The sequence below is a fragment of the Dipodomys merriami genome, unplaced genomic scaffold (genome assembly GCF_024711535.1).
Source record: "Dipodomys merriami isolate MVZ:Mamm:240054 unplaced genomic scaffold, mDipMer1.0.p SCAF_16, whole genome shotgun sequence".
Classification (NCBI taxonomy): domain Eukaryota; kingdom Metazoa; phylum Chordata; class Mammalia; order Rodentia; family Heteromyidae; genus Dipodomys; species Dipodomys merriami.
The window spans coordinates 31,134,427-31,160,412 of record NW_027202937.1 but is presented as its reverse complement, the minus strand read 5'-3'; the positions used below and the strand labels follow the sequence as shown (position 1 = coordinate 31,160,412).

The 25,986-nt window shown below is 35.9% G+C and overlaps 1 protein-coding gene across 5 annotated transcripts in view; it reads left to right on the top strand.

The window, feature by feature from the left end:
* The window catches only part of Fars2 (phenylalanyl-tRNA synthetase 2, mitochondrial), a 440,323-nt gene that overhangs the window by 70,811 nt on the left and 343,526 nt on the right, over positions 1 to 25,986 (top strand). For all 5 annotated transcript variants that reach the window (XR_011372252.1, XM_070024638.1, XM_070024637.1 and 2 more), the window contains exon 2: positions 8,067 to 8,699. Coding sequence is in view for 4 of the 5 variants with exons in the window: in XM_070024638.1 (XP_069880739.1) it covers positions 8,088 to 8,699 (612 nt within the window). In the remaining variant the exon portion in view is untranslated. The remainder of the gene's footprint in view (positions 1 to 8,066; positions 8,700 to 25,986) is intronic.

The following is a 25,986-nucleotide window of genomic DNA, read 5'->3' as shown; positions in this document are numbered from 1 at the left end:
AGCCTATTTCAAGATACATGGAGGATGTATGTGGATTATTTAAGCTTTGCTACTTCTGTAAGAAAGTATAAGTGACTTGAAATATTTTCTGACCAGATCAGTAGTGCTTTGTAGTGCTCACTGAAGATAAATTGGAAGGGAAGAAACGTAAAAATTGTTACTAGGCAACTATTCTACACAGACTGTTTAACTTTTTGTAAAAAAGTACTGTTTATCACATTTGATTTCACAATAATATAACAGATTTAATGAAATCAGGTGACCAGGGAATTGAAAATTGCCTCCTGAAGAACAGGTTTATACAAAAAACCCCAATCTGTATACTTGCCATGGTTAATAGATTCCCAGAACTCCAAGACTTTCAGAAAGAATTCAGCCTTAAAAATGCAGTTGAAGCAATCACTATTAAAGTCACTATAGTGACTTTGGGTTATGTTGATGTTCAAAAGTGAACTTGGAAGAAGAAATTGAAGGTTTTATGCTATCAGTCAAAAGATAATCACACTTCTCTATGCTAAGAGTTGATCAGCAAAAATAATAAGTTGGATAAATGCTGAATCCTATAATGACATATTCCCATATTCTTTGAATGATGGGGAAATCTGTGGAATGTTATTAAATTCTGATAACATATGAGCAGATTGGTTGATGTTGATCACATCCTGAGCAAGGGTGAAAAATACCCACAAGACATATCGAGAGAAGCCAGTCATAGTCATCAGTTATACACTCACCTTGAAACATGCTTTGTGATAACTCAATACAGGTGAAGTGCTTGGACAAGACAATGGATAGCCTTTCCAAAGGTTGTCTGCCATGAGGTTGGCCCATTACTGGAGAATGAAATATGGGGCCATTATTTATTTGTCCAGATTGATTTGGTGTTTATTAAGGTAGTAATCTTTATGATCTTTTAGCAGACCCATATAATGAATTGCATATATTGATAGGTTTGAACTGTTTTAATGAATATTTTTACTAGAAATGCATGTTTTTTTCCTAAAGTGTAAAATAACACTTTATCAGGTATTAAGGCTTTCTTTCATGGGTATAATTGAGAAACATACATCTGCAATACGATTAGGTATTACTAATTTCCTAGAACACCTAAGTGTTTTAGGAAAATGGCATTGAGAGTTAAGTGTGACTCCTGTGACAGTTGACTTACAGGTAGGGAAAGATAACTAGAAATAAAGAAGTTTTCTATTCTAAGCATCCTACCTGCATTGTTTTAAAAATTTACTGGTCATTCAATACTTTATTTAACTATTCTTAGCAAAGTTATGGTTACACTAGCATTTATCCTTGTATGTAGGTTTAATACAAGATATTAAAATGTTTTGAGCTCAACTTGATAAGTTTGAAATAGGTTTTTTACTTATATATATCAGACATAGGTTTATAAATAGATAATATATTTATGTAGGTAAGATCATATACGTATAACTTTATGTTAATTAGAATGTTTTAAGTATATAACCTTATTGAAACTTTACAACTATTATATTTAATCACTGCTTATTTTATTGTATGGTTCTACTATAATTTGCTTAATCATTCTCTTATTTTAGGACATTTTTCGTTTATAATTTTTCACTACACTTAGTACTGAAATGAAGCTTCTTTGTGTTTACTTTGTCTTCATTTATACTATTTCTTTGTGATAAAGTCCTAGGTGGATCATTATCCTATCAAATGGCTAAATTGCTTTCTAGAAAGCTTTTATCAATCACTCTTACCAGTAATAGAGCATATTGCCTTTTTATAGGCTTTTTCTTTGTATTTATGCTGGTCGAGAGGAACAAAAACATACTTTCCCTTTGCTTTTTTGTGAGTAAATGTTAATGCAAGTTCAGCAAAATAAAACACTAGGATGTGAGTAATTGGAAGGGGTGGGGAGAAAAGTAGACAAATGAAGAGGAGAAAAGGGGGAAAATGCAGATAAGAATTCAGTGTGTATTCTATAAAATTAAGAACAGTTAGGGAAGGGGTGAGTAGGGGAAGGATAGGTGAGAATGTTGAAAGGGGTGACATTGATCAAGATATTGTATTCATAAACAGCTCTGTTAAATGGCAACTCTTTTGTACATTACTTTAAGAGAATAATAATAAAAACGTTAATAGAATCCTACCATTTCCCTCCTCTTCCTTAGTAGATTAAAATGTATATGTACCGATAGAGCCAAACTTCATTTATTCTCAGTAGAAACTAAGTACTCTGTTAGGGGATGTAGAACTACTCTTTCACTTTTGGTAACCTTGTCTAAATCATGGTCGCTTACCAAAGGTTTTTTTTAAGAAAGCTAGTTATGGTTTACAGAAACCATTAAGTTTGTGAAGTTTTCCCTAGCACAGAAGAATGAGGGAGACTGAGAAGACTATTGAGTTACAAAACTCATTCATTCAAACAGCAACATTCATTTTAAAAATGTTCTTTTTTCCTTCTTTTTTGATGGTACTGAAGTTTGAACTCAGGCTTTGTGTTAGCTTGGCTTGCTGTGATGTTGCTCTACCACCTGAGCCATGCCTTTAGTTTGGCTTTTTACTCATTAATTTGAAATGGAATTTCATGGATTTTTCTACTCAGGCTAGTGTAGAGGTGAAATCTTCTAAATCTCAGACTCCTGAGTAGCTTACAGGCATGAGTTATCAACTTCTGGCTAAAGCATTCTTAATGTGCCCCAAACTGTAACTAACTAAACATCATTACCAACAGTGTATAGGGGTTCGTGTGTGTGTGTGTGTGTGTGTGTGTGTGTGTGTGTGTGTGTGTGTGTGTGTTTGTGTTTATATCCTCTCCACCACTTGCTATTTTTTTTGTCCTTTTGATAATAGCCATTTGAACAAATGTAAGCAGATAGCTCATTGTGGTTTTAAGTTGTATTTCTCTGATGTCTAGTGATTTTGAGCATTTTTGTATATCTTGCTGGCCATTTATGTCTTTTGACAAATGTCTATTCATATCATTTTCCCATTTAAAAGTTGGGGTGCTTGTTTTCCTACTATTATTTGTATTTCTTAAATATTTTATATATTAAGTTCTTATCAGACACATGGCTTGCATATATTTCTGCCCATTTCCTAGTTTTTTTTTTTAACTTTAGTGTTAAGTAGTTCTTAATGTGGCTGCCTCTGCCTACTTAACCTTGTGTTTGATCCTGCTGACCAAGTTTGCTCTATCCTTCCTCTTCTTCTATTTCTTTTGCCTCTCTCTTCTTTCTCTTACTGTCCGATATAGTGGTAGGCTATACTCAGAGTCTAGATTAATATAAGAAGGTGTGTGTATGTGTGTGTACGTACATGTGTGCATACAAGCTTGTGTATGCCCATTTGTGTATACTAAGCTCAAATTGCATAATGTAGCATGATGACAAAATAACTAATGATAACTCAGTATCTTAAGCCTTGTACATAGAGTAGTATTTGTGTTTTTCCTTGTATATATTTTCTTTTCCAGACTTTGTGATACTATACCCTTTTGTTCTCTACTTAAATATGAAAAATTTCCAAGAGTTATATTTACACTCTTCTATTATAGTCCTATACACTGTTATATAACCTCTTATCTCTAAACAAATTCATTCCATTTCTAGATATAAACTCTTTACTTCCAAATCTTTATTTTTTTCATGTAAATTAAAACATGACTATCTCATTCATACTTCTTTTGTCTAGTTTTTCTACAGCTACTTATATAGATGATCTGAATGACAAGTGAGATACTCATTTTATGTTCTTATTTTTTTGGCCAGTTGTGGGGCTTGAACTCTGGGCATGGGCGCTGTCCCTCAACTCTTCAGCTCAAGGCAAGCACTCTACCACTTGAGCCACAGCACTACTTCCGGTTTTATGAGTGGTTTATTGGAGATAAGAGTCTCACAGAGTTTCCTGGGGCTGGCTTTGAACCACTATCCTCAGATCTCAGCCTTTTGAGTAGCTAGGATAACAGGCGTGAGCCATGGACACCCAGCTCATTTTGTGTTCTTTTTCTCAGTGTACATTTTGCTGTTTTTTCTGTTGCCTGATCCGTGAAATCTCTGGGTCACTTTTAATTCTAAGTCATCTCTTACACAATAGACTAGGAGTTCTTATGAGCAGGATCTAGTTTAATTCTTTTACTATAAAATATTACTGTTGTGTTGTTGGTGTTTTGTCAGTCATGAAGCTTGAACTGTGGGTCTGAGTGCTGTCCCTCAACTCTTCAGTTCAAGGTGAATGCTATTCCACTTGAGCTATAGTACCACTTTGGATTTTCTCATGGTTTATTGGAGATAAGAGTCTTACAAACTTTCCTGCCCAGGCTAGTTTTGAACTTTGATCCTCAGATCTCAGCCTCCTTAGTAGCTAGCTAGGGTTACAGATGTGAGCCACCAGCTCCTGGCACTTTTTCTGTTTTATAGTAAAGAGTTTGATGACCAGAAAGATCAAATAATATGTCCATACAGTACCTCAGAGGGTCACTTTCCAAGCAACCCAGGTGAACATTTCTACAATCTGTCCTGTGGCCTACTGTATTATGTTGACTTTTCTCATGGTCATCTTCTCTGTGCCCTTTGTACCAGTTCCAAAATACTATCTACATTTATTCTTAAGTTACTTTTTGTGGCTCTCTAGTTCACATGTATTTGTGACTATGAAGATTTTATTAAGTTGAAATAGAATTTGGTAAATGTTTTTATTGAAGGACTAGACAGTGTTTTAGGCTTTAAGTGTTATTCTTTGTATGGCAAGTACTTAATCCTGCCTTTGTGTCACAAAACCAACCCAAACACCATAGACAGTTTATAAAATAATTGCCTTTGCTGTATTCCAATATGCTTTATTTCAGCAAAGAGGCTCTAGTGGATTTGGCCCTTGGCTCACATATTTTGTTTACATTTTTATTTCACTTCTCATATCTAAGGTAATTTTTTTTTCCAGTCCTGGGGCTTGAACTCAGGGCCTATGTCCTGTCACTGAGCTTCTTTTGCTCAAGGCTAGCACTCTACCATTTGAGCTACAATGCCATTTCCAGCCTATTTTGTTTATGTGCTACTGAGGAATTGAACCTAGGTCTTCAGGCATGCTAGGCAAGCATTCTACCACTAAGCCTCATTCCTAGCTCGGTAATTAACTTTTTTTAGCTTATTTTTTTGTGTGTTTAAAAGGTATGTGTTTAAAGTAGGTTGATGTATGGTCTGAATTATTCAGATAAATAGAAGATAATGATGGGGAAGGAATTGAAAAGTCTTCAGTCTTTTGAGAAGTACTTGAATTGATGAGTTCTCAAACTTATGTAATTGTATAGGATGTAAAGTGTAAGATTTTGGGGCGATCACTTGGTCTGTATGGGCTTTAATGTACTTAAAATAGTTAGGAATGCTGAAAGAGTGAAGTGGAAGAGTACTCTAGAATGGAAATAGGAATTGCCATCTCCCTGGGTATCTTACATATTTCTAGATGACTTAATTCTTATAAAGAAATTTGATAAGAGGCAGCAGGAAAAGACTTCACTTCAAAGATGGAAACAAAAAGCTATCCTTGTCATTAATCCTCTTTCTATGAGATGAGAATGCAAAGAACAAATAGCTATTTGGGTGGGAAGAATGACATTGGGGATATTAGCAGGGTCTGAGTGAATAAATAAAAGATCTGAAAATGAGCATAAGAAAGTTAAACTTCTTTATAAGCTGTGGATTATGTGAGGAGATCAGTGAAGGGAGGTGAGGTTGGGATATATGTGTAGGAACCTTGAATTCAGATGTGTGTGAGGACCTAAAAACTGAGAAAGAAATGTATAGCTAGTAACAAAAATAATTGCATAGAAATGTTTCCAGAACAATCTAGAACTTTGTGGAACAGCACATGTATTTGGAAGGAAGAAATGCTTTCTTTTATCTCACTGAGAGTACTGAGTTGGATAATTAACAACCTAACTGTTCTTTGGGCTAAGATGTGTAAGCTGGTCATGCATTTTTAAAATCCTATCCACTGTAGTAACACTGCTGAACAAGGAAGAAAAAAAGATGGATTTCTGTTGAGTCTAGCCCAAAACAGTTTTGAAGCCATTTTGACAAAATAATGCCATAAACAAATAAATTCCAAGTCCCTAATCATCTTTGAAAATTTCTCACATGATTGTCTTGGACAAAGGTTCTATGTTTAGGCTTTTAAGCAGAGGAACACAGCAATTTAACTTGGAGTTAGGTTTTCTGATTTTGATTTGGGTATTTGTGCTGCCAGTAAGCTGGCAGTCACATGGCAGTAAGCTTTTGGGATGTCACTTGGAGCAACATAGTTCTCTGCTAATGCAGATGATTGCTGTGACTACTTGTAACTAGTTGACATGATAACATGGGCTTGAATTAGGACAGCTACAGAGTTGTATGTTTTTAAGTTGCTCAGCAGGTAAAAATTCCACATTTTAGCAGCTAGAGTTTAGTGATTTATGTTTATAAGCTTAAATTATTTATATATGGTAGGATATGATTTCCATTGATTCTCATTTCTGAGATTCTTCAGGGATTTAAAACTGGTTTCTGTATATGGGGGATGAATGAGGTATTAGCAGTACAGAAGCATTTGCTATTGTTTTAATGCTAGCAGTATTAGAGTTTGGACAGCTACATTTGAGTCTTTGTCATATTATCTTAGAAATGAAGTCTAAGCTAGAGACTTTTACCTGTGGAATTTGGTGATCTTATTAAATTCTTGGCATATTTTACCTTCTCTTTTTCTATTTTGCTTTCTTTTTTCTTTTATTTCCCTTCCTCTCCTTTGCCTTTTCTTTCCTCTCTTTCTCCTTTTCCCTCTTTCTCTTTTTTGAGCTAAAAGTTTCACTGTGTAGCCAAGGCTTGCTTTGAATTTTCAATCCTCATGCCCCAGCCTTCCTAGTACTAGAATCATTAATCAAATCTGGCTTTATTTATTTAGTTTTCTAAATCTGTGTTAGTACTTGTCTTCTGTCAGTTCTTTGTCCCTTCTATAGTAAGTTCAATCCTGTGCTTTGTATAGTTTTTGTAAGTACTAGAAATTTGCTTTTTTTTTTTTTTACCAAGCAAGGATATAATTGAAATATGACCATATATAATACAGATATGATTTGCAGTAATAAAAATAGATTCAATGTAGTCTATCACTTTGTATTGGAAATTCAATACTAAGTATTATTCTTGTTTTTCTATTTACTTTATCCCCATCTGCTCTTTAAATATTATCTAAAGATCACTACTTCTTAAAGGGATATACTTTAAGATGTTTTAGAAATAGTATTGTGAATAATGGTCATGTGATAAAATCCAAAATCTGCTAATACAGGCAAACAGAACTTTGTCATTATGAGGCCAGATGGGAGATTGTGAAATATGGCTAGTTGCTACATTTTTCTCTTCAGATGCCTGTGTGATTGGTCATGTGCATTCTTTCATCAATGGGATCTTTGTTAGTGTCCAGGTAGGTGGATATATGCTTTTAGGTGATCCTTTTAGAACTTTTTGGTTTTAGAATGTAGTAAAAATAAAAGGAAGTTGTCACATTTAAAGTATCATCCCACATGAGGAGTTTGGAATACACAGCATGGTGAAAGAAAATCTACCACAAAACAAGTTTAGATGATAAGAAAAGGACCAATAGAGATTAAGACACTAAAAATGACCTTGGTGATTCTTGCACTTTAGTCAGTTTTCTGTGGCTATAATGGGATCACAGAATTTATAAAGGAAAAAAAAAACATTCCTCAGAGTTCTGGTTCTGGGAGTCTAAAGATCAAGGTGGAGGCATTGAGTGAAAATCTTGGCAGAAACCAGAGATGGGGGGACCAACTGACCTGCTCTTGTGGTAACAAGAGTAATCTGCTGAGGACAAAGAACCCTTATGCCCTCATTACTACTTAAAGTTCTCTAATACTGCCAGATACTACTTTAATTTTCAACATAAGTTTTGAAAATCTCTGTCAGGTGATTTTATAAATTAACCTTGTCTGGAGTTGATAGTGGGACATGTCAGGAGGGAAATGGCAAGCTGGTAGGAGGCACAAAGGACACACTTGTTACCCACAGAAGAAAACTTGTGCATGTGTTCTCTTCCAGAATCTGTGAGACATTTCTGCAATGGTTTGCTCAGCTCTTAGGAGAGTTATCTGTGTCTACATCTGCCTGGCAAGGAAGGCTAGTCATGCCTCCAGAAGCTATCAGCATCAGGCCTGGGGCTCCAGTAAGCCTACAGCAGAGTGTGCTGCCCAAGCGGCATCTGGTAATGTGGTGGAACTTCTGGGAAAATCCTATCTTCAGGATGACCACAGCAACCTCTCCCGTAAGGTTCTCTCCAGGGTGGGCAAGAACCTGCACAACCAGCAACACCACCCTCTGTGGCTGATAAAGGAGAGGGTAAAGGAACACTTCTACAAGCAGTATGTGGGCCGCTCTAGAACCCCACTATTCTCTGTTTATGATAACCTTTCTCCAGTGGTTACCACCTGGCAGAACTTTGACAGCTTGCTCATCCCGGCTGACCACCCCAGCAGAAAGAAGGGGGACAACTATTACCTGAATCAAACTTACATGCTGAGAGCACACACATCGGCTCACCAGTGGGACTTACTGCATGCAGGACTGGATGCCTTCCTGGTGGTGGGTGATGTTTACCGTCGAGACCAGATTGATTCTCAGCATTATCCAGTTTTCCATCAGCTAGAGGGTGTTCGGCTCTTCTCCAAGCATGAGGTGAGTTGTAAAATGTATATCATTATTAAAGGACATCATGGACATTTTATGATGTTGTCACTGAAGGCTGTTTCAGTGATACCAGTAGTGTTGCCCTTGCTGATATTTTGATTGAGTGAATCACCTTTCATTTTCATGGTGTTGGAGATTAATGAACCCCTTCTGTACCTTAGGGGACTTAAAAAGATATTGGCTTGGACTGTGAATTGCGTTCTTGTCCCTAAGGTATTTATTTCCCCCTTCCCCTGTTTTGCTGGTGTTCTTCATGTATGTTTCTGGATCATTAGAACCTTTTTGATCAGGTAGTCTGTTATTTTGGTTATTTTCAAAAACACTCAACTTCTTACTCTGTTAGATGCTATCTTAACATATTATGTACATCTTTTTTCTTCGAAAAGTATGGAACTCCCTAAAAAGCCTGCATCCATATCCTGAAAAACTTATTGTAACCACAAATTCCTCATTCAAATATTTTAAAGACCATCTCTATCTTTATGGTAAGAAGCAGATGAGATTACAGTAGACTCAGAAAGTATTTCACTTATGGCAATTTTCTTCTCTTTTTTGGGACAGAGAAGTTAGTATGGTCACAATTTTCCCTCTTAAAAATACCGGCTAAATAGGTTCTTATTAAAAAGCCCAAAGCATTGGATCTTTTGGATAATAAATAAACATTGTTTTGTTGCATTAAAGAAGTCACGTACCAAGAGATTTCCTCTTTTCTTTCTGTTTGCCTCAGGATATGCTCTATCTCCTGAGTCTATGATAATATAACTAACTATAAGGTTTGCCTTTCACAGAAAGACCAGCAGAACTAGACCTCACAGGAGCTTAAATTAACATTCTAACTGGGTAGAATAGCTGACAGCTCTCTTAAGTTAGGAATAATAACTACTAATAAAAAAATAAATGTATTAGTAAACTGCGAGATAATGAACAAAGATAGGTCAGAGGCTACAAAATACAATGAAGTAATAGAGTTACACTTAGAATTAATCTGTAAGAGGAGTTGTTATGCCTGTAATATGACATCCAGGTCATGGAATTGAACCAGGTGCTCAATGTGGCTTACCTTGTTAAAGAAATTATGAAGGAGGGGCTGGGAAGGTGGTTCCGTGGTAGAGTGCTTGCTTTGCATGTATGAGGCCCTGGATTCAATTCCTTAGCACCGCATAAGCAAAAAAGCAGGAAATGGTACTGTGGCTCAAGTGGTAGAGCACTAGCCTTGAGCTGAAGAGCTGAAGGATAGTGCTCATGCCCAGAGTTCAGGCCCCACAACCAATAAAAAAAAAAAGAAAAAGAAATTAGGAAGGAAAATACATACTGACGTGTAAATCTGTGTGTCACTAAAGAGTCAATGAAGGCTATGAAGTGCACACTAGTTTTTTAATGGCCCAATCCAGGCTAGAAGAGAGGTTGAAAAAGAAGTTGGCGGGAATTAGCCCTTGCTTTCCTTCATACTTGTTTTGGGTATAGTCCAATTTAGCAGGTAGCATGCATTGATCATTTAGTTGGATAATGTTACTGTATGTTCTAATTTATAGTTAAAAAATATAGTGCAGGCATGTAATGATTATAACCTCCTTACAGTTTGATAAAGTATTTTTACATATTGTTTTATTACTCTTAATAAAATCCTTCTATGGTAGATTTGGAGCATAAGAACTCTGAATTCTAAAAGGCTTAATTACCTTCCCATGATTGTACAAAATTACCTTCCCAAGATTGTACAATCAGTTGATGGCTTAACTGAAACTGGAGCACAAATCCTGAGTCAATTGCCTAGTCTACATATTCTGCTGTTTTCCTGGGACTGCTTATCAGTTGCTTATGACCCTAAGGAAGCTTCTACTCAAGAATAGTGAATGGGGAGGGGAAGAGGTTGCTGGTTTCTGAATTCCTTCAGAAACTTCAACTGAAGTACTGGTATGAAATCTGGTCTAATCTTAACTCTTAAGGTAATTTTCCTTCATCCTTTTTATTCCTGTTTGAATAGGAATTTGTTTTTAAATTACAATTTATTTACTGACTTTTTTGTTTTATGTGGTATCAAGGAATTGAACTCAGGGCCTCATGCATGCTAGGCAAGCACTCTAGAACGATTCCTAGCTTGACTAAAAATTTTTTTAGGTAGTTATGTCATTCTACGTATAATATTAAAGATTATATGGTTTCAATGTCTTTCTATTATGTTATAATCTTTATAATCATTATTTTAGTCATTGTAGCATAAATTTCAATAGGAAAAAAGTGGTTATAGGGCAAAAGAAACTGATCAGTATGAGAAACTATGTGAAAGGACTATGACAGTATACTCAGTTGTGGAGAAAACATGAAATCTGAAAATAACTAATAATATAACTAATAAAAATAAAAATAAATAAAATAACCAATAATTAGAAGGAATAGTCATTAGGTAAGATCTGTTAAAGTTGTTACTGAACTTAGGGAAAAGATAGAAACAATGGGTAACATACTTAGTTTAGATTGCAGTATGATTTATAGCTTGACAGTTGAAGGAGTAATGAAGGAGGAATGCAGAAAGGATCCAAGTCAACAGAAGTCATAATAAAAGAAAAAATAATTTGGTAAGTAGAAAACCCAAATTGAGGTCCATGTGCATTTGCATTCACAAATTTAAATGGGTTAAACTTAGCAATTAAAGAAACTTGTCAGATTGGATATTTAAAGAACTTGAACAAAAATCACAACAGAGGTTGAAATTGAAGGCTGGAAAGAATATATATCCAGCAAAGGTTATCAAGAGCAATACTAATTATAGTATTAATAATAGTGCAGCTGTGTTAGTTATAGAAGTATTAATATTAGTATAGAATTTATGGAAAATATAACAAATAGAAATAAATGACGTATCAACTAAGAACCCTCGTGAATTATGAACTTCTTTGTACTATTATGCCTGAGACACAACAAAATACTGAAGAATTAAAAATTAAATTTGATGAACTCATCACCATAGTAGAAGATTTTAAATGACTTTAACTAGAGACCAATGGATTAATGAGACAAAATGAATAAAGATAGAAGAAATCTGAAAAACATGATTAGCAAGTTTGATTTGTACTTTGCTAACTATTCTGTGCTTTGCTGTGCTGTGTTGTGCTGTACTTTGTGTGTGTGTGTGTGTGTGTGTGTGTGTGTGTGTCTGTGTCTGTGTCTGTGTCTGTGTCTGTGTCTGTGTCTGTGTCTGTGTGTGAAGATCAATGAGTTCAATGTTGGCCACATTTTTCTTTAAGAAAAGTAGTGGGGAGGTAGTTTTATAGAGTTTAGACATCTTTCAAAACAGAGAAAATGGTATAGCAGTGTGTAATCAAATCCCATACACAGAATCTACAGCATAACTAAGTAGCTCTGTCTATGATCCTCACAATGGGTAAAGAGTTAGAATTGACAGCCCAAAATTCTGTACTGCATCAGAAATGGAGGTAATAGGGAGATACAATTTGTTCCTGAGAAATAGGGACCTTCCTGAGGGATTGTCTCAGAGGACAAAAGATACTTTGACATGAAGTACTAGTAAGAACACTCCAATGCCAACTAATATAACAGTGTGGACCAATCACAGTTATGTGTTTCCTGATAGAAGGACACAGTACTAATTATAAAGATTTACCCAGACTTAGATTTAAATCTAATTCAGTTCTTGATCAGCTATTACATTTCTGGGAAGTATAGAGGGACTTGGAAAGTTGTACCATGGAGATGTAACAGACCAGACTTACACAGGGAAAGTATGAATTATGAACTACTCATGATGTGATCTGCAGAATGAAATAGGAATTCAAAGAGAGCACTTGGCATGCTAACTGGAAAATGTTGAAACTTTTTTTTTTTTTTTGGTGGGTCTTGAACTCTGGACCTGGGCGGTATCCCTGAGCTCTTCAGTTCCTGGCAAGTCCTCTACCACTTGAGCCATAACACCTCTTCTGGTTTTTTGGTGGTTAATTGGAGATAAGAGTCTCACAGATGTTTCTGCCCAGGCTGGCTTTGAACCGCGATCCTCAGATCTCAGCCTCCTAAGCAGCTAGTATTATAGGCATGAGTCACCAGAGCCTGGCTTGTTGAAGATTTTTAAGCAACTATTCTAAATATTTCATTTGACTTTTGTTGGATTCTGTGGATAGGTTGTGATATTGTCAGTGCTTTTGCTTTTTGCTTTTGGTTGTCTTTGCATGGACCTTTTGTGTGCAGTAGTCACACTTTATATATATATATATATATATATTTTTTTTTTTTGTCGGTTGTGGGGCTTGAACTCTGGGCTTGGGCGCTGTCCTTCAGCTCTTCAGCTCAATGCAAGCACTCTACCACTTGAGCTACAGTGCCACTTCCAGTCACTCTATTTTAGAACAGTCTATTTGCCACAGTTTGACAAACACTATGCAATAGGAGAAATGTCCCAGTTTCTTCAAGTAAGAAAAGTAAACTGCAAAAAAACCAAAGTAGGAGGAAATAGCAGCAAGAAATGAAATGAAAGGTCAGCAAATGGTAATGTATAGATTCTACTTGCACACATTTAATTATTTATATTGTTATTGTAAAAGTGATATACAGAAGGATTAGTTATATGAGTCAGGTAATGAGTATATTTCTTTTTGGACAGTGTTACCCCTTCCCTTGCTCTCTCCCAGTTTTTCCCTCCCACTCCCCCCCACAAGTTGTACAGTTCATTTTCAACATTATGTCTAGTGAATACCATTGCTTCATTTGATCACCCTTTGTCTTCCATTTTTGTACCCACCCAAAGACTGATAAAGGAAAAAACAAGATGAAAAGAAAACAAAAATAGTAACAAAAATCCTCTTGTTTCTATTTCTTGGAGCTCATGTTGATCTATATTCTTTTATATGATCAGAGGCACATAGGCATTGTGTCTTTGCATCAACACAACATGTTGAAAAAAAAGAGAAAACATTTGAGACCAAATGGAAATCTAAATAGAAAAGATTTGAAAATAAGTAGCTTTTTTACTTTTTAGCTGTAATTGTAGTGTTACTTTTTTATAAAGACATTTTAGTAATACTTTTTGAAATGCCTGTGGACTATTCTTCAAAATAATGTGGCAGCCAGACTCTAGTGACTCATATGTATAATCTTAGCTATTCATGAGGTAGTAGAGATTAAGATTAAGAGGATGGAAGTCCAAAGCCAGATCTGGCAAAAAAGTTTGCAAGACTCTTATCTCTAGTTAACAGCACAAATACTGTGTGGAGGCTTGGCTGAAATTGTAGAATGCCAGCCATGAATGAAACAATGGAGTGAAAATTCTGAGTTCAAGCGTTGGTTCAGGCGCACTCCAGCGCGCACGAGTGCGTGTACACACACACACACACACACACACACACACACACACACACACACACACACACACACACACACACACACACACACACACACACACACACACATACACACTTGTGTGGAAAACAGATACACATGGGAGGATGGATGTGAATGGATTGGTTATGAGATCTCTTTCAGCTGGCCATTTATACATGAAGATCTATGTATAGATGATTAAAAAAAAAAAAAGGATGAAAAGCATTAAAGTTGGCCAGTCAGAAAACCCTATCTGAGCATTGAATATAGGAAGACAAGGAACAGCCTTGAGACAGTTTATTCCCTGGGGAATAAACTCAAGATTTTTTTAAAATAAAAAAATGAAGGACACATTAAAGACAAGAAGCTAAATTACACAAATTAGAAAGCTAGATAGAATTAAATCTGAAATGAATAGCGTCTCCTCCTTTAGTCCCAGATTATTTTACATGCATCTTTTTGCCTAATTCTGAAAGACTTGTACAGTCTGTTTCGTAGAGTAGAAAAATGACATTTGCCAAGCTCATTTTTTAAATTTAGATGTGTTCATATCACAAGTAGATTAAAATGAAACATTTTAGAAGTTTTTTTTTTTTTTTTTTTGCATTTAACAGGCCTTCTCTTTAATTAACAGATAAAGAATAATTAAATATTTGTCTGCTGGGACAAAGCTTAAGTAATAAAATATCCAAATGTGAGTTCAAAACAGTTACACACCCAAACTGCAAACTTATTTCATCGTTTTGTCCTATCGAATTATTATTATACATGTATTGTGTTCTCCAATGTTGACTGACATAGGATAAAATAATACGTAGGTATCTTTTTTTTTTTTTTTTTTTTGTCGGTCATAGGTCTTGAATTCTGGGCCTGGGTACTGTCCCTAAGCTTTTTTGCTCAGTCTAGTGCTCTACCACTTTGCGTCCCAGTGCCACTTCCAGTTTTCCTGGGGTTAACTGGAGATGAGTCTCATGGATTTTCCTGTCTGCGCTGGCTTTGAACTCAGATCTCGGCCTCTTGAGTAGCTAGGATTACGGACATAAGCTACAGCCACCTGGCTGCATGTAGTTATCTTAATAAAGATAGGCAAATAATTGGTTGATAATTTAATTTCCATGACATTAAAATATACTGCTTTTGATGTTGGTACCCTTTGGATTGCATTTATATTTATCTTATTTGGGAATTGTAAGGGGAATTCACAGAAATGGTGAGACAGAGGACAAAGGGTGAACAAACCGAACAGTGATACTCACAAGCCACTATATTGGAAATGAACTTTACAACTTGGGGAGGGGGCAGGAGTCGGGACGGGGGAAACAGGAGAAAACGATGGAGGGGGTAACAATGTTTGACAAGATTTGTACTCATTTCCTTACTTATGTAAGTGTAAACACTCTATATCATTTTTACAATAAAATATACATTTGGAGATATTAATGAAAATTTGAACAAACTAGAATTAGGAAAGTGCTTTCTGAACTCTGTAAATGATATCTGCCAGCTTTTATAGCAACCATTATTACTAATGATAACTCATTATAAATATTTCTATCAAAATCAGCCCCTAACTATACTTATCAACTGTCTCCAGTCCAATTAATTACTATGTGGGAAATTCTATTTGGTGCAAAGATGTAAGTGTTGGAAAATGTGAGCTAAAATTGGTTTATTTGTATCTGTTATTATGGTTTACCAAGAAAATCAATAGAATATCCAGATCTACTAGAAATAATATGACTACCATGTACATGTGGCTCATATCTGCAATCCTAGCTATTCAGGTGGCTGAGATCTGTTTGAGGCAAATCCAGCCAGAAAAACAAAAAGTTTACTACACCATATCTCTCAAACAGCCAGTGAAAAATAGAGCTGGAGGAGTTGATCAAGTGGTAGAGCATAGAAAGGCAAGATTGTGAATTTAAAACCCCATTACTGCCAGAGGAGAAAAGAGAAAGAAATATAAGAAATCTTAAGATAATTTTCTAAAGTTAATGTATTCTAGTACAATATAGAAAGATTACTGTCTTAAATGATAACCAATTAGAATTTTAACAGTGTGGTGCAATACATAATGCCTATAGTATCAGCTACTTTAGAGTTGGAGATCTGGAGGACTGTGGCCCAAGACCAACCCCAAGAAAAATGTTAGCAAGATTTTTCCCCCCATTTCAACAAAAAATAGTCAGTATGGTGGTACACTTTTGTGTCCTCAGTTATGCAGGAGCATAGATAGGTAGGAGGATTGTGGTTCCAGGCCAGCCTGGGCACAAGACCCTTTTTAAAAAGTAATTAGAAAGGGCTAGGAATGTGGCTTAAGTGCTAGAGTTCTTGGTTGGAAGCAAATCCAAAATTCACACTCCACTACTACCAAAAAGCAAAAGGAAAATGGAAAAGAAAAAGAAACTTAAGATTTTTATACATAGTACAAATTAAAAATTTGAAGTACCCGATGTAGATCTTATATAAAATATTCAAGATATTCATGGGTAAAATGATCAGATATTATTCAAAGACTGAAAAGAGTAAAAAGGTGTTAAAAATGTTTCATAGGAGAACAATATAAAAGATGAAATTCTATAAATATATAATATATAAATGTAGTACAAATCCATTTGTCCTCAGTCCTAGGGCTTGAATTTGCGACCTTGAACTTGGTTGGTATATTTTGGAAAAGTACAACAATGGATCTTGTAATCAAAAGGCAAAGCATAAGTACAAGGGTACAGCCTTATTACACATTAGGATTTAAGACTGTATGGTTATTAATATTATTTAGCAATGGCAGAAGATCATTAGGGAGCTTTGAAATAGTTCTAACCATATTTGGCAACTTAAGTGATTGTTAATAGAAGTGATTGTTAATAAGGATGATGATGGGTTCTGCTTTAATTGTTCTGAGACAGTCAACTATGGGAAAATATAGCTCTACCTCACATCAAATGCAAAACTCATGTCTTGATGAACTAACAATTTATTTGAGAAAAAAAGTCAACATTTTGCCAGCAAATATAGGACATTGACATCACTTTGGTAAAATTTAATATCTGAAATATGAGAATCCTTAAAAATATTTTTTAGAAGAAATAATGTTGACTACATTAAGGTAAAATTTTACCTAATAAATCCCTCCATAAATAAAGTTAAGGGACTACAATAAATTAAGTGAATAATATGTATGTGAGGATCATATACACTGTTGGTAGTAATGTAAACTCATGCAACCACTATGGAAATTAATATGGAGATTCCTCAAAAAGCCAAAACTATGCCGGATGCCGGTGGCTCATGCCTGTACTCCTAGCTACTCAGGAGGCTGAGATCAGAGGATCATGGTTCAAAGCCAGCCCGGGCAGGAAAGTCTGTGAGACTCTTATTTCCAATAAACCAGTAGAAAACCGGAAGTGGCTCTGTGGCTCAAGCGGTAGAGCGCTCGCCTTTAGCTGAAGAGCTGAGGGATAGCACCCAAGCCCCGAGTTCAAGCCCCATGAAAAAAGCCCAAACTAAAATTACCACGCTATCTAGCAATGGTGCTCTTGGGCATATATCTGAATGGTTGTAATTTAGGATACAATGGAGATACTTGCAAACTCATGATCATTGAGGCACTATTCACAATAGACAAGCTATGGGAATATCACAGATACCTTGCAGTTGATGGATAGATTAAGAAAATGTGATACATATATAACATAATGGAGAATTATTCTGGCATATGAAAAATGAAATTATGCCATTTACAGGGAAGTGGATGATGCTGGTGATGATCATGTTTTTTTGATCATGTTTTAAGCCACTTTCAGAAGGACAAATGTCACCTATTTTCTCATATGTGGATGCTAGATCTAAAAGATAAGACATAGGATCATACATACATACATGCATACATATTATGTTTTTATATAATGTTTTTAATTGTAGGATTGTGAGGATTGAGGGAAGAGGCATATAGAATATTAGAAAGTAGATAATAATGAAATACATTGCTTTTGTGAATGAAAATAGTTAAATGAAATTCTCTAGATGCTGCTGGAATAATAGGGCATAGTGGGGATGAAGAAAGGTAAGAACAAGCAGGGAGCCAATTTGTTTAAAATATTTTCCATGTCTATAAATATCATAGTGAACAATTAATATATATTTAAAAATGAATGATGGGAATGTAAAATGTTCCTGTCCAGAAATAGATATTAGTAGTATTGATCTAGAGATGGAAGGAGGGTGAAGACGGTCTTAATACTTTATTTACATATGTCCAACTGGAACAGTGAAGCTTGTTGAAATTGTTTTGAGAAGGGGAGAGTTGAATCTGATCAAGGTATATCATACTAAAACGAACTGCCATGTACCACTATGCTGATACAATAACATAGTCTGTTTGCTCTTCATGTGTTGGAAGATTGATCAAGATATAGTGTATTCATAAACTCCTTTGTTAAATGGCAACTTCTTTGTACAACTACTTAAAAATAACAAAATAAAAAAGATTGACATTGATCATATTAAAGAGCCTCAATATGAAAAAAGAAATCCAGTAGAAAAATGTTTAACAGAACCAAACGTTGATGAATCTGTGGAGCTTGGAAAGCTGCTGTAAGTGTAGAAAGCCCTATCTGAAATCTCTTTTGTATATATGACTGCGGATACATCCTTGAGTTTGTCTCGGCCATCAGGAAAGAGATGAGAGTTCTACAACATTATTAGTACTAGCTGAAAAGCGGGCCAACTCACATTATCAACCATATTAACAGAGAAATAAACTGTGACATTTACATGTTGGCATGTAGTGTCATAGATCTGTAGAAATTAATAGATCCCAACTTTATGTGTCAACACGAATGTATATAAACAGCTATATTAAGCAGTTAAAGCTAAAGAAGTTTACATTATGTGATTATATTTAGGTAAAGTTGTGAAAATAGGCAGAATTAGTTAATGTGTCATCTAAGGGTTCATATGTATATGTGGAGAATTTATAAAGGTAAGGATTGGAATCATGAAAATAAGATTCAGTTGTGTTCAGATAGGGGCATGGAAGGCTTCTGTGTTTTTGGTACTATGTTCTCCTTTCTGGAAATAGAGTATGTATGTTTATGCTTTTATTATTCTTCAGATGTGATATTCTTATATATTTCTTCTGTTTTTATTACCATAACACCTTTTCTTACAAAGGTGTTTCACTGTGATATTTCCATAAATGGGTATGATGTACTTTGATTAAATTCACCCCTCAATTCTTTCTTAATTTCCCTTCCCCTTTTAAGCATTTTCGATGGTTTTCCTTATTCTATTTTCATAATTTATGAAGAACTTTGATCCTATTAACTACTCTTTGCCCTCCTTTTCTCCACCCTTCTGCTGGTGCTTCCACCCCCAAGCTTATATATTTTTATATGTATGACTTACAGTTCTTATTAAAAAGACAAATGGGCAGACATCAAAAATTGCCAATTGATAGATTATGATACATGGATTTCCTGTAAATAAGAACCCATTTTATCAGTAAACAAGAACATGCAATTGTAACTATCAGATATTATTTCAAACCCTTCAGACTAGCAAATGCAAGAATCCTTTCGATCTCAGATACTGAAGATGTAGTAATCTAACATTCTTTTGGGAATGTGTATAGTTATTATATATTACTCTGTGATCTGGCGGCTGTCCTTTGAAAATTAAAAAAAAAACACCTCAAGAAGAGGAACAAAGAATGTCCCTCCCCCACAGTATAACCCCTGCTTTCACTATATTTGATGTCAGTATAACTAGTGGAGGAGATGGGGAAAAACCAGTTCTATAAGGATACAGGTGGACCTGTTGCAACAATGAGAAGCACAAGTTGTCATGTCCAAAACGAGCTTTACAAAGTCGAGCGGTGGGGGGGGGGGGTGGAGTGGGGGAAGGAATAGGATTGGGATGGGGAGGAGGCTGGGAAGGGATGTGAAGGGTAAACAAAGGAGGAGGCTGCAATGCTTGGTAAGAAATGTACGCATTATCCTGCCCATGTAATTGTAACTCCTCTGTACAGTATGTTCACAAATAAAATTAAATTAAATTAAAAAAAAAAGAAAATAAAGGAGTGTATTCTCTTGCTAATTAAAAAAAGAAAGAAGAGGAACAAAGAGAAAACAAGCTTTATTTGTGTATTGAATACTTTTTGATAACATAAATAAACTAGAGGTACATATGTGAGGTTTAAATATAAATATGGTGTTGAGGGAGGAAAAAAAGTTGAGGTAGTAGACTGAAATTTGTTTTTTATAGACATTCAAAATAAGAACAAACAACCTATGTGTTATCTCTATATATGTAGACACTTTTTTTCAATTAAATAGAAAAGTAGGTTTGAAAAATAAGGGGACTACTAAACAACATCAGGATACTGATTACTTATCAGAAGGAAGGAGATGAAATAGGATAAGCTATCACACATTACATAAATGCTGTGGTTGGGAGGAGGGTAGAAAGATCTTCAAAGTAAAAATATAGGCAAACTGCTGTTGAATAGGGACAGATTTAAATATTGCAAAAGATTGGTTGAGTGACTTATTTTACAAAAAGTGACAGATCTCACATATTTGACATACCTATCAGCGGGAGCTCATTCAAATCCTGTGTCTACTTATTCTGATTAAAATATTAATTCAGAAATACATACTTGGATGAGCGTGTTCACTGCAGATCTTTTCATTTTGTGGCTGAAGCCGGATGTCTTACTTCATGGTTCTGTCCTGTGCTCCCGTGGACAAACTGAAGAACTGCATGAGACATCTTTTATGCAATTATTGTGTCAAATTGCAGTTTGTTTCTCAGTGGAGGCTACAGAATACTTGGGTTCTTGGGTCATTGAACTTGCCTTTGACTACATTCTCTGGGTCAGTTTTATTTGGGCTCTTTTCTATTGATCTCTCCAGTTGAAGTGATTCTCCATGTGTCTTTTTTCCTGCTTCTCTTTTCATTATTATTTAAATATCATCAAAACCAATGCCTTAAAAAAGTTTCATATAAGAATGCATTCCTTTAATTTGTTTATCCAGTTAGGACTTTTCAAATGAGTCTGTTTTCTAGTCCTAGGTAATTGAATCTGACGTAGTAAATTTTATAAAATTCTTTTAAATTATTTTAAAGTTCTCTCTTTTGTTCATTGCCACTTTCTTAGGAGTTAGAATATTTTCTTTTATGATTTGCTGGACATAGCATTTTAAACATGAATAAACATTTTTTAAATCAATATAGTTATGCTTATCTTAAATACCTAGAAATTTTTGGGACTTTTACTGTTAATTGAAGAAGGCACAACTATTGTGTGGTAAATATGTAATTCATAACTATTCACAGAAACAATGAGAAATATTTTAATGGAAGAGATGAGTGAAGATATATAGAAATTGAAGCTTTTGATGCAGTTTTGATCCCAATATGGAATCCTGATGTGGTACTTCATCCTCTCCCTTCAATGACAGTCAGAGTCACTTATAGCATTCCTTCATATGGGAGTGTGGGGAGTTACCTTTTCTGATTCCTTGTAGAATGGATAGCCTTCCTTTTGATCAACTATTTTGAATGTGGATTTCTTGTCAGAAGTTACTCTTATTTTCACTAGAAAATATCTCCTTTGTGCTCTTTAATGTTCTCTTAATTTTCAGGTGGTTCATTTGAATCCTCATGTTTTTGGGCCTCTTTTTCCCAACTTCCCTACTGATAATCTTATTGTCAGTCACAGGTGTTCGCTTATTCCTGCTTTCAGCTCTGAATCACTTTCCATCTTTCAGTGATGGCAGGGTTTTATTCTCCATCATGTGGTTATTGGGTTTCCTTAATAACCTCATGTGGAGGAGCTTTATTGAGGGCATTTTAATTTGGTCTTGATTGATTATAGTCACCATGTTTCCATAATCTTTTATTTAAAAATCTCCTAGGTGGGACTCTCTTCCTGTTGAAGACATACTTTATTATTTTTTCCTCCTCTGTCCAAATGTTAACATAGTTATATTTCTTGGAAGTGAATGACAAGTGGTCACAGCTAGAAGTCCATGGTCCATTGGTTTTTAGTAATACCGTATTATTTGAAGATGAGGAAGTTTTGTTGGAGTACCATTCTAACCAAGACCCTCTTTTCTATGGCACAGTGCTTTTTCCAGTAATTTGCTTTTGATAAGAAAGAACCTATTAACCTCTTAGCCTGACTCCTATCATTTTCTTAAAGCATTATTGGCTGTGACCCTCACTTTTGGTTTCAGCAACTTACTGCCTGGAAATGTTTTTGTATCCCCAGTGTGTCCAACTGATTAGTCAACTTTTAGAGGATACCATCCTTTCTTGTGCCTCTTCTGTCCATTTGAAGGTTCTTCACTGAGTAGCTGAGGCAAATGCGGCTCTTGAATGTGTCCTTCATTCTGGACTAGTATTGTATGCCTTATAAAAGATGGCAGCTAACACATTTAACTGTAAGATGGTTTCCCTACATGTTTTACTTGTTGGACATTCTCGGAGCAATTTCTCATGTTCCAGCCTTCCAGAGTGTAGGTCTATCAGAAAGGGCCTAATCATGAGATAGAAATCATACAGTAACTTGATCAGGGAAAGTAATACTGAATTATTAGTCATAGCTAGCAATGGGGTAATGAGATTAGCTTGTTAAAAGAAAACTGTAAGGAGTATAGGACTAGCAGATATAAGGAGCAGTTGCTTCTCCAGGCTGATCGTGAGCACTCAAAAAAGAGTTCCTTCCCCATTGACCAGTGGTTGTTCATGAATGGCCCAGATGTGGTAGTGGCACCATGCTGGTAGAAATGAATCATAGCCACACTTTGGTAAGGTGTCAAGCAAAGGCTGTCTTGGGAGAGGTACATTGCAGGAATCACTGTGCTACCAAAATGACAAAGAACTGAAGGAAGCAACTGGCCACTGTCATAAATACTGGGGAGATTTAGTGCTGCCATTTGCACTGCAGGACAGTGCAGGGCAGAAAGGAGCCCTTAAAACTCAGAATTTTTTTGCAATGTCACTCCAGTCACCTCTACTGACAGAGCTTCATATAGAGTCAACTAAGGATGGAAAAATATCTCAAGTGCTCAACTAGGTTTTCACAAAGCAGGCAGTGAAGGGTTGGTTTGTGGCTGAGAAACAATAAGCTAATAAGTGGCAATGTTGGTTTGCTCCATTTCCTGAATGTCAAGAAGCCTAGAGGGAAGGAGGTTGTTATTTTTCCAACAAATGTGTTGATAGAGAAAGTTACATTACTGTGTCAAAAATATATTTAATTTAACATTTTTTTGGTTATAATTCGGTCATAGTGAGACTCCCTAATTATTATAAATAAGTATGTGGAATACATAAAGGTTGGAAGATATTCTAAAGGATATGAGCCTGTGCTCCTGAACCAATAATGACATCCAAAGTGAAACAGATGAATAGGTTTTATATCTCATTTGTCCAGAATTGCAAGAACATTATTGCTATTAATGTTCTACATTTGTTGTTGAAAGCTAAGAGTGCCTCATTAGGTATTACTGAATCCACATAATTACAGTAACAATGTGTTTTCTACTAGTGTAAGTGATGTGTGAAAGCAGTAAAAATATTTTCACAGCAATATTATGCTCTTTCACAGTAGACTTCACACTTTGCCAGGGACTGCATTTTTTGGCCTGGTGCACATTATTGAATGCTACTTGTGTAGATGGAATGGCATGGTTCCACACTTTTAAAAGCTTGTGGGATGCAGGTAGATGGTAGGTGAGAGGATTTACCAGCCAGCTTTTGAACCAGCTAGCAAAGCTGTGACACTCATGTCCCATTGAACTGTATTTAGATCCCTGAGTCTGCTCAGAAATGTAGAAGCTCATCCTTTATTGGCTGATTTCCTCTGAATTCATCTCCTGGCACCTAGTTTCGTTTCATTTCTTTCCTTTCCTTTCCTTTCCTTTCCTTTCCTTTCCTTTCCTTTCCTTTCCTTTCCTTTCCTTTCCTTTCCTTTCCTTTCCTTTCCTTTCCTTTCCTTTCCTTTCCTTTGCTTTCCTTTCCTTTCCTTTCCTTTTCTTTTCTTTTCTTTTCTTTTCTTTTCTTTTCTTTTCTTTTCTTCTTTCACTTTTTTTATTGTGATCGAGTGATTACATAATTTCACAAATTTCACAGTATTGTGGGATGGTGATACTGGGATGGTGATACTTAGTTAAAGTCACAAACACATTTTAACTTTCATGGGGTAAATTGTCTGTTGTGGTCTATAAAGTTTATGAGTTGTATGGGATTTGACTATACAGTTCTTTCTTCCACACTGAGTGATATGTACATTCCTTTCTTTTTGCATAATGCCAGCTGTTCACTCTTTCCCACTCATTCCCTCCCTCCCATTGCTGACCTTGAGTTGCTTAGTTCGTTTTGACCAATGTCCAGTGCAGCTGATGGGTCCCACTGTTGTATGTTTTCCTGTTTCCCTCTAGTTCTATGTCCTCCTAGTTTCCCTCTGATGTGCATATATATACCATATATGTGATCAGCACCATGGGGTCATTTAGTAATGATTCAGCCAGATGAGTGGAGGTCCTTTTGTTTCTTGAGCCTTATTTACTTTGTTATATCACCTTATGTTTTGGATTTAACATCTACTTATCAGGGAGATGATGTGCTGTTTGTCTCTTTGCTCTTGGTTTACCTCACTCAACATGATTTCTTCTAGTTCTATTCATTTCTCTGTGAATGCCATTATTTTGTCCTTTCTAATGGCTGCATAATATTCCATTGTATATCGATACCACAATTTTTGGATCCATTCATCTGTAGTGGGGCATCTGGGTTGTTTCCATATCCTGGCTATTGTGAACAGTGTTGCAATAAACATGGAGGTACATGTGTCCTTGTATTCTGGTTCCTGTTGTTCAGGATAGATGCTTAGCAGTGGAATGGCTGAGTCATAAGGGAGGTCAATATTTAGCTTTCTGAGGACCCTCCAGACTGCTTTCCAAAGTGGTTGTATAAGTGTACATTCCCACCAGCAGTGTAATAGGGTTCCTCTTTCTCCACATCTCTTCCTGCATTTGTGGTTGGCTGACTTTAGGATGTGGGCCAGTCTGACTGGGGTAAGGTGGTATCTCAGGGTTGACTTTATTTGCATTTCTTTTACAACCAGTGATGGTAAACATTTTCTCATGTGTTTCGTTGCCATTTTTATCTCTTCTTCTGAAAAGTGTCTCTTTAGTTCCTTTGCTCATTTAGTAATTGGTTTGTTGGGTTTGGGTGGAATTAATTTCTTGAGTTCCCTGTATGTACTGGATATTAACCCTTGTCTGATATTGCTGGTAAATATTTTATTCCCAGTTAGTTAGTTGTCTTTCTAGTTTGGTTGCTATGTCTTTAGCTGTGCAGAAACTTTTTATTTTATTTTTTAGTTTATTTATTTTATTTTTTTGGGTCAGTTGCGGGGCTTGAATTCTGGGCTTGGGCACTGACCCTGCACTCTTCAGCTCAAGGCAAGTAAGTGCTCTACCTCTTGAGCCTCAGTGCCACTTCCGGTTTTCTAGTGGTTTATTGGAGATAAGAGTCTCAAGGACTTTCCTGCCCCGGCTGGTTTTGAATCCTCCTGAGTAGCTAGGATTACAGGCATGAGCCACCGGTGCGTGGCAACATTTTATTTTTATTTTATTTTTTATTTGTCCAGTCTCTCTCCAATTTGTTGTGACCCTGGAACTCTGTTCAGGAAGTTCCTGCCTGTGCCAATAAGTTCAAGTGTCTCTCCTACTCTGTCCTGCAGTAATTTCAGAGATTCAGTTTTGATGTTAAAGTCTTTAATCCATTTTGTGTTGATTTTAGTGCATAGTGACAGGCTGGGGTCCACTTTTGGTTTTCTACATGTGGCCGCCCAGTTTTCCCAGCACCAGTAGTTGAAGAGGCTGTGCTTCTTCCAATGTATGTCTTTGGCTCCTTTATCAAGTATCAGGTGACTGTA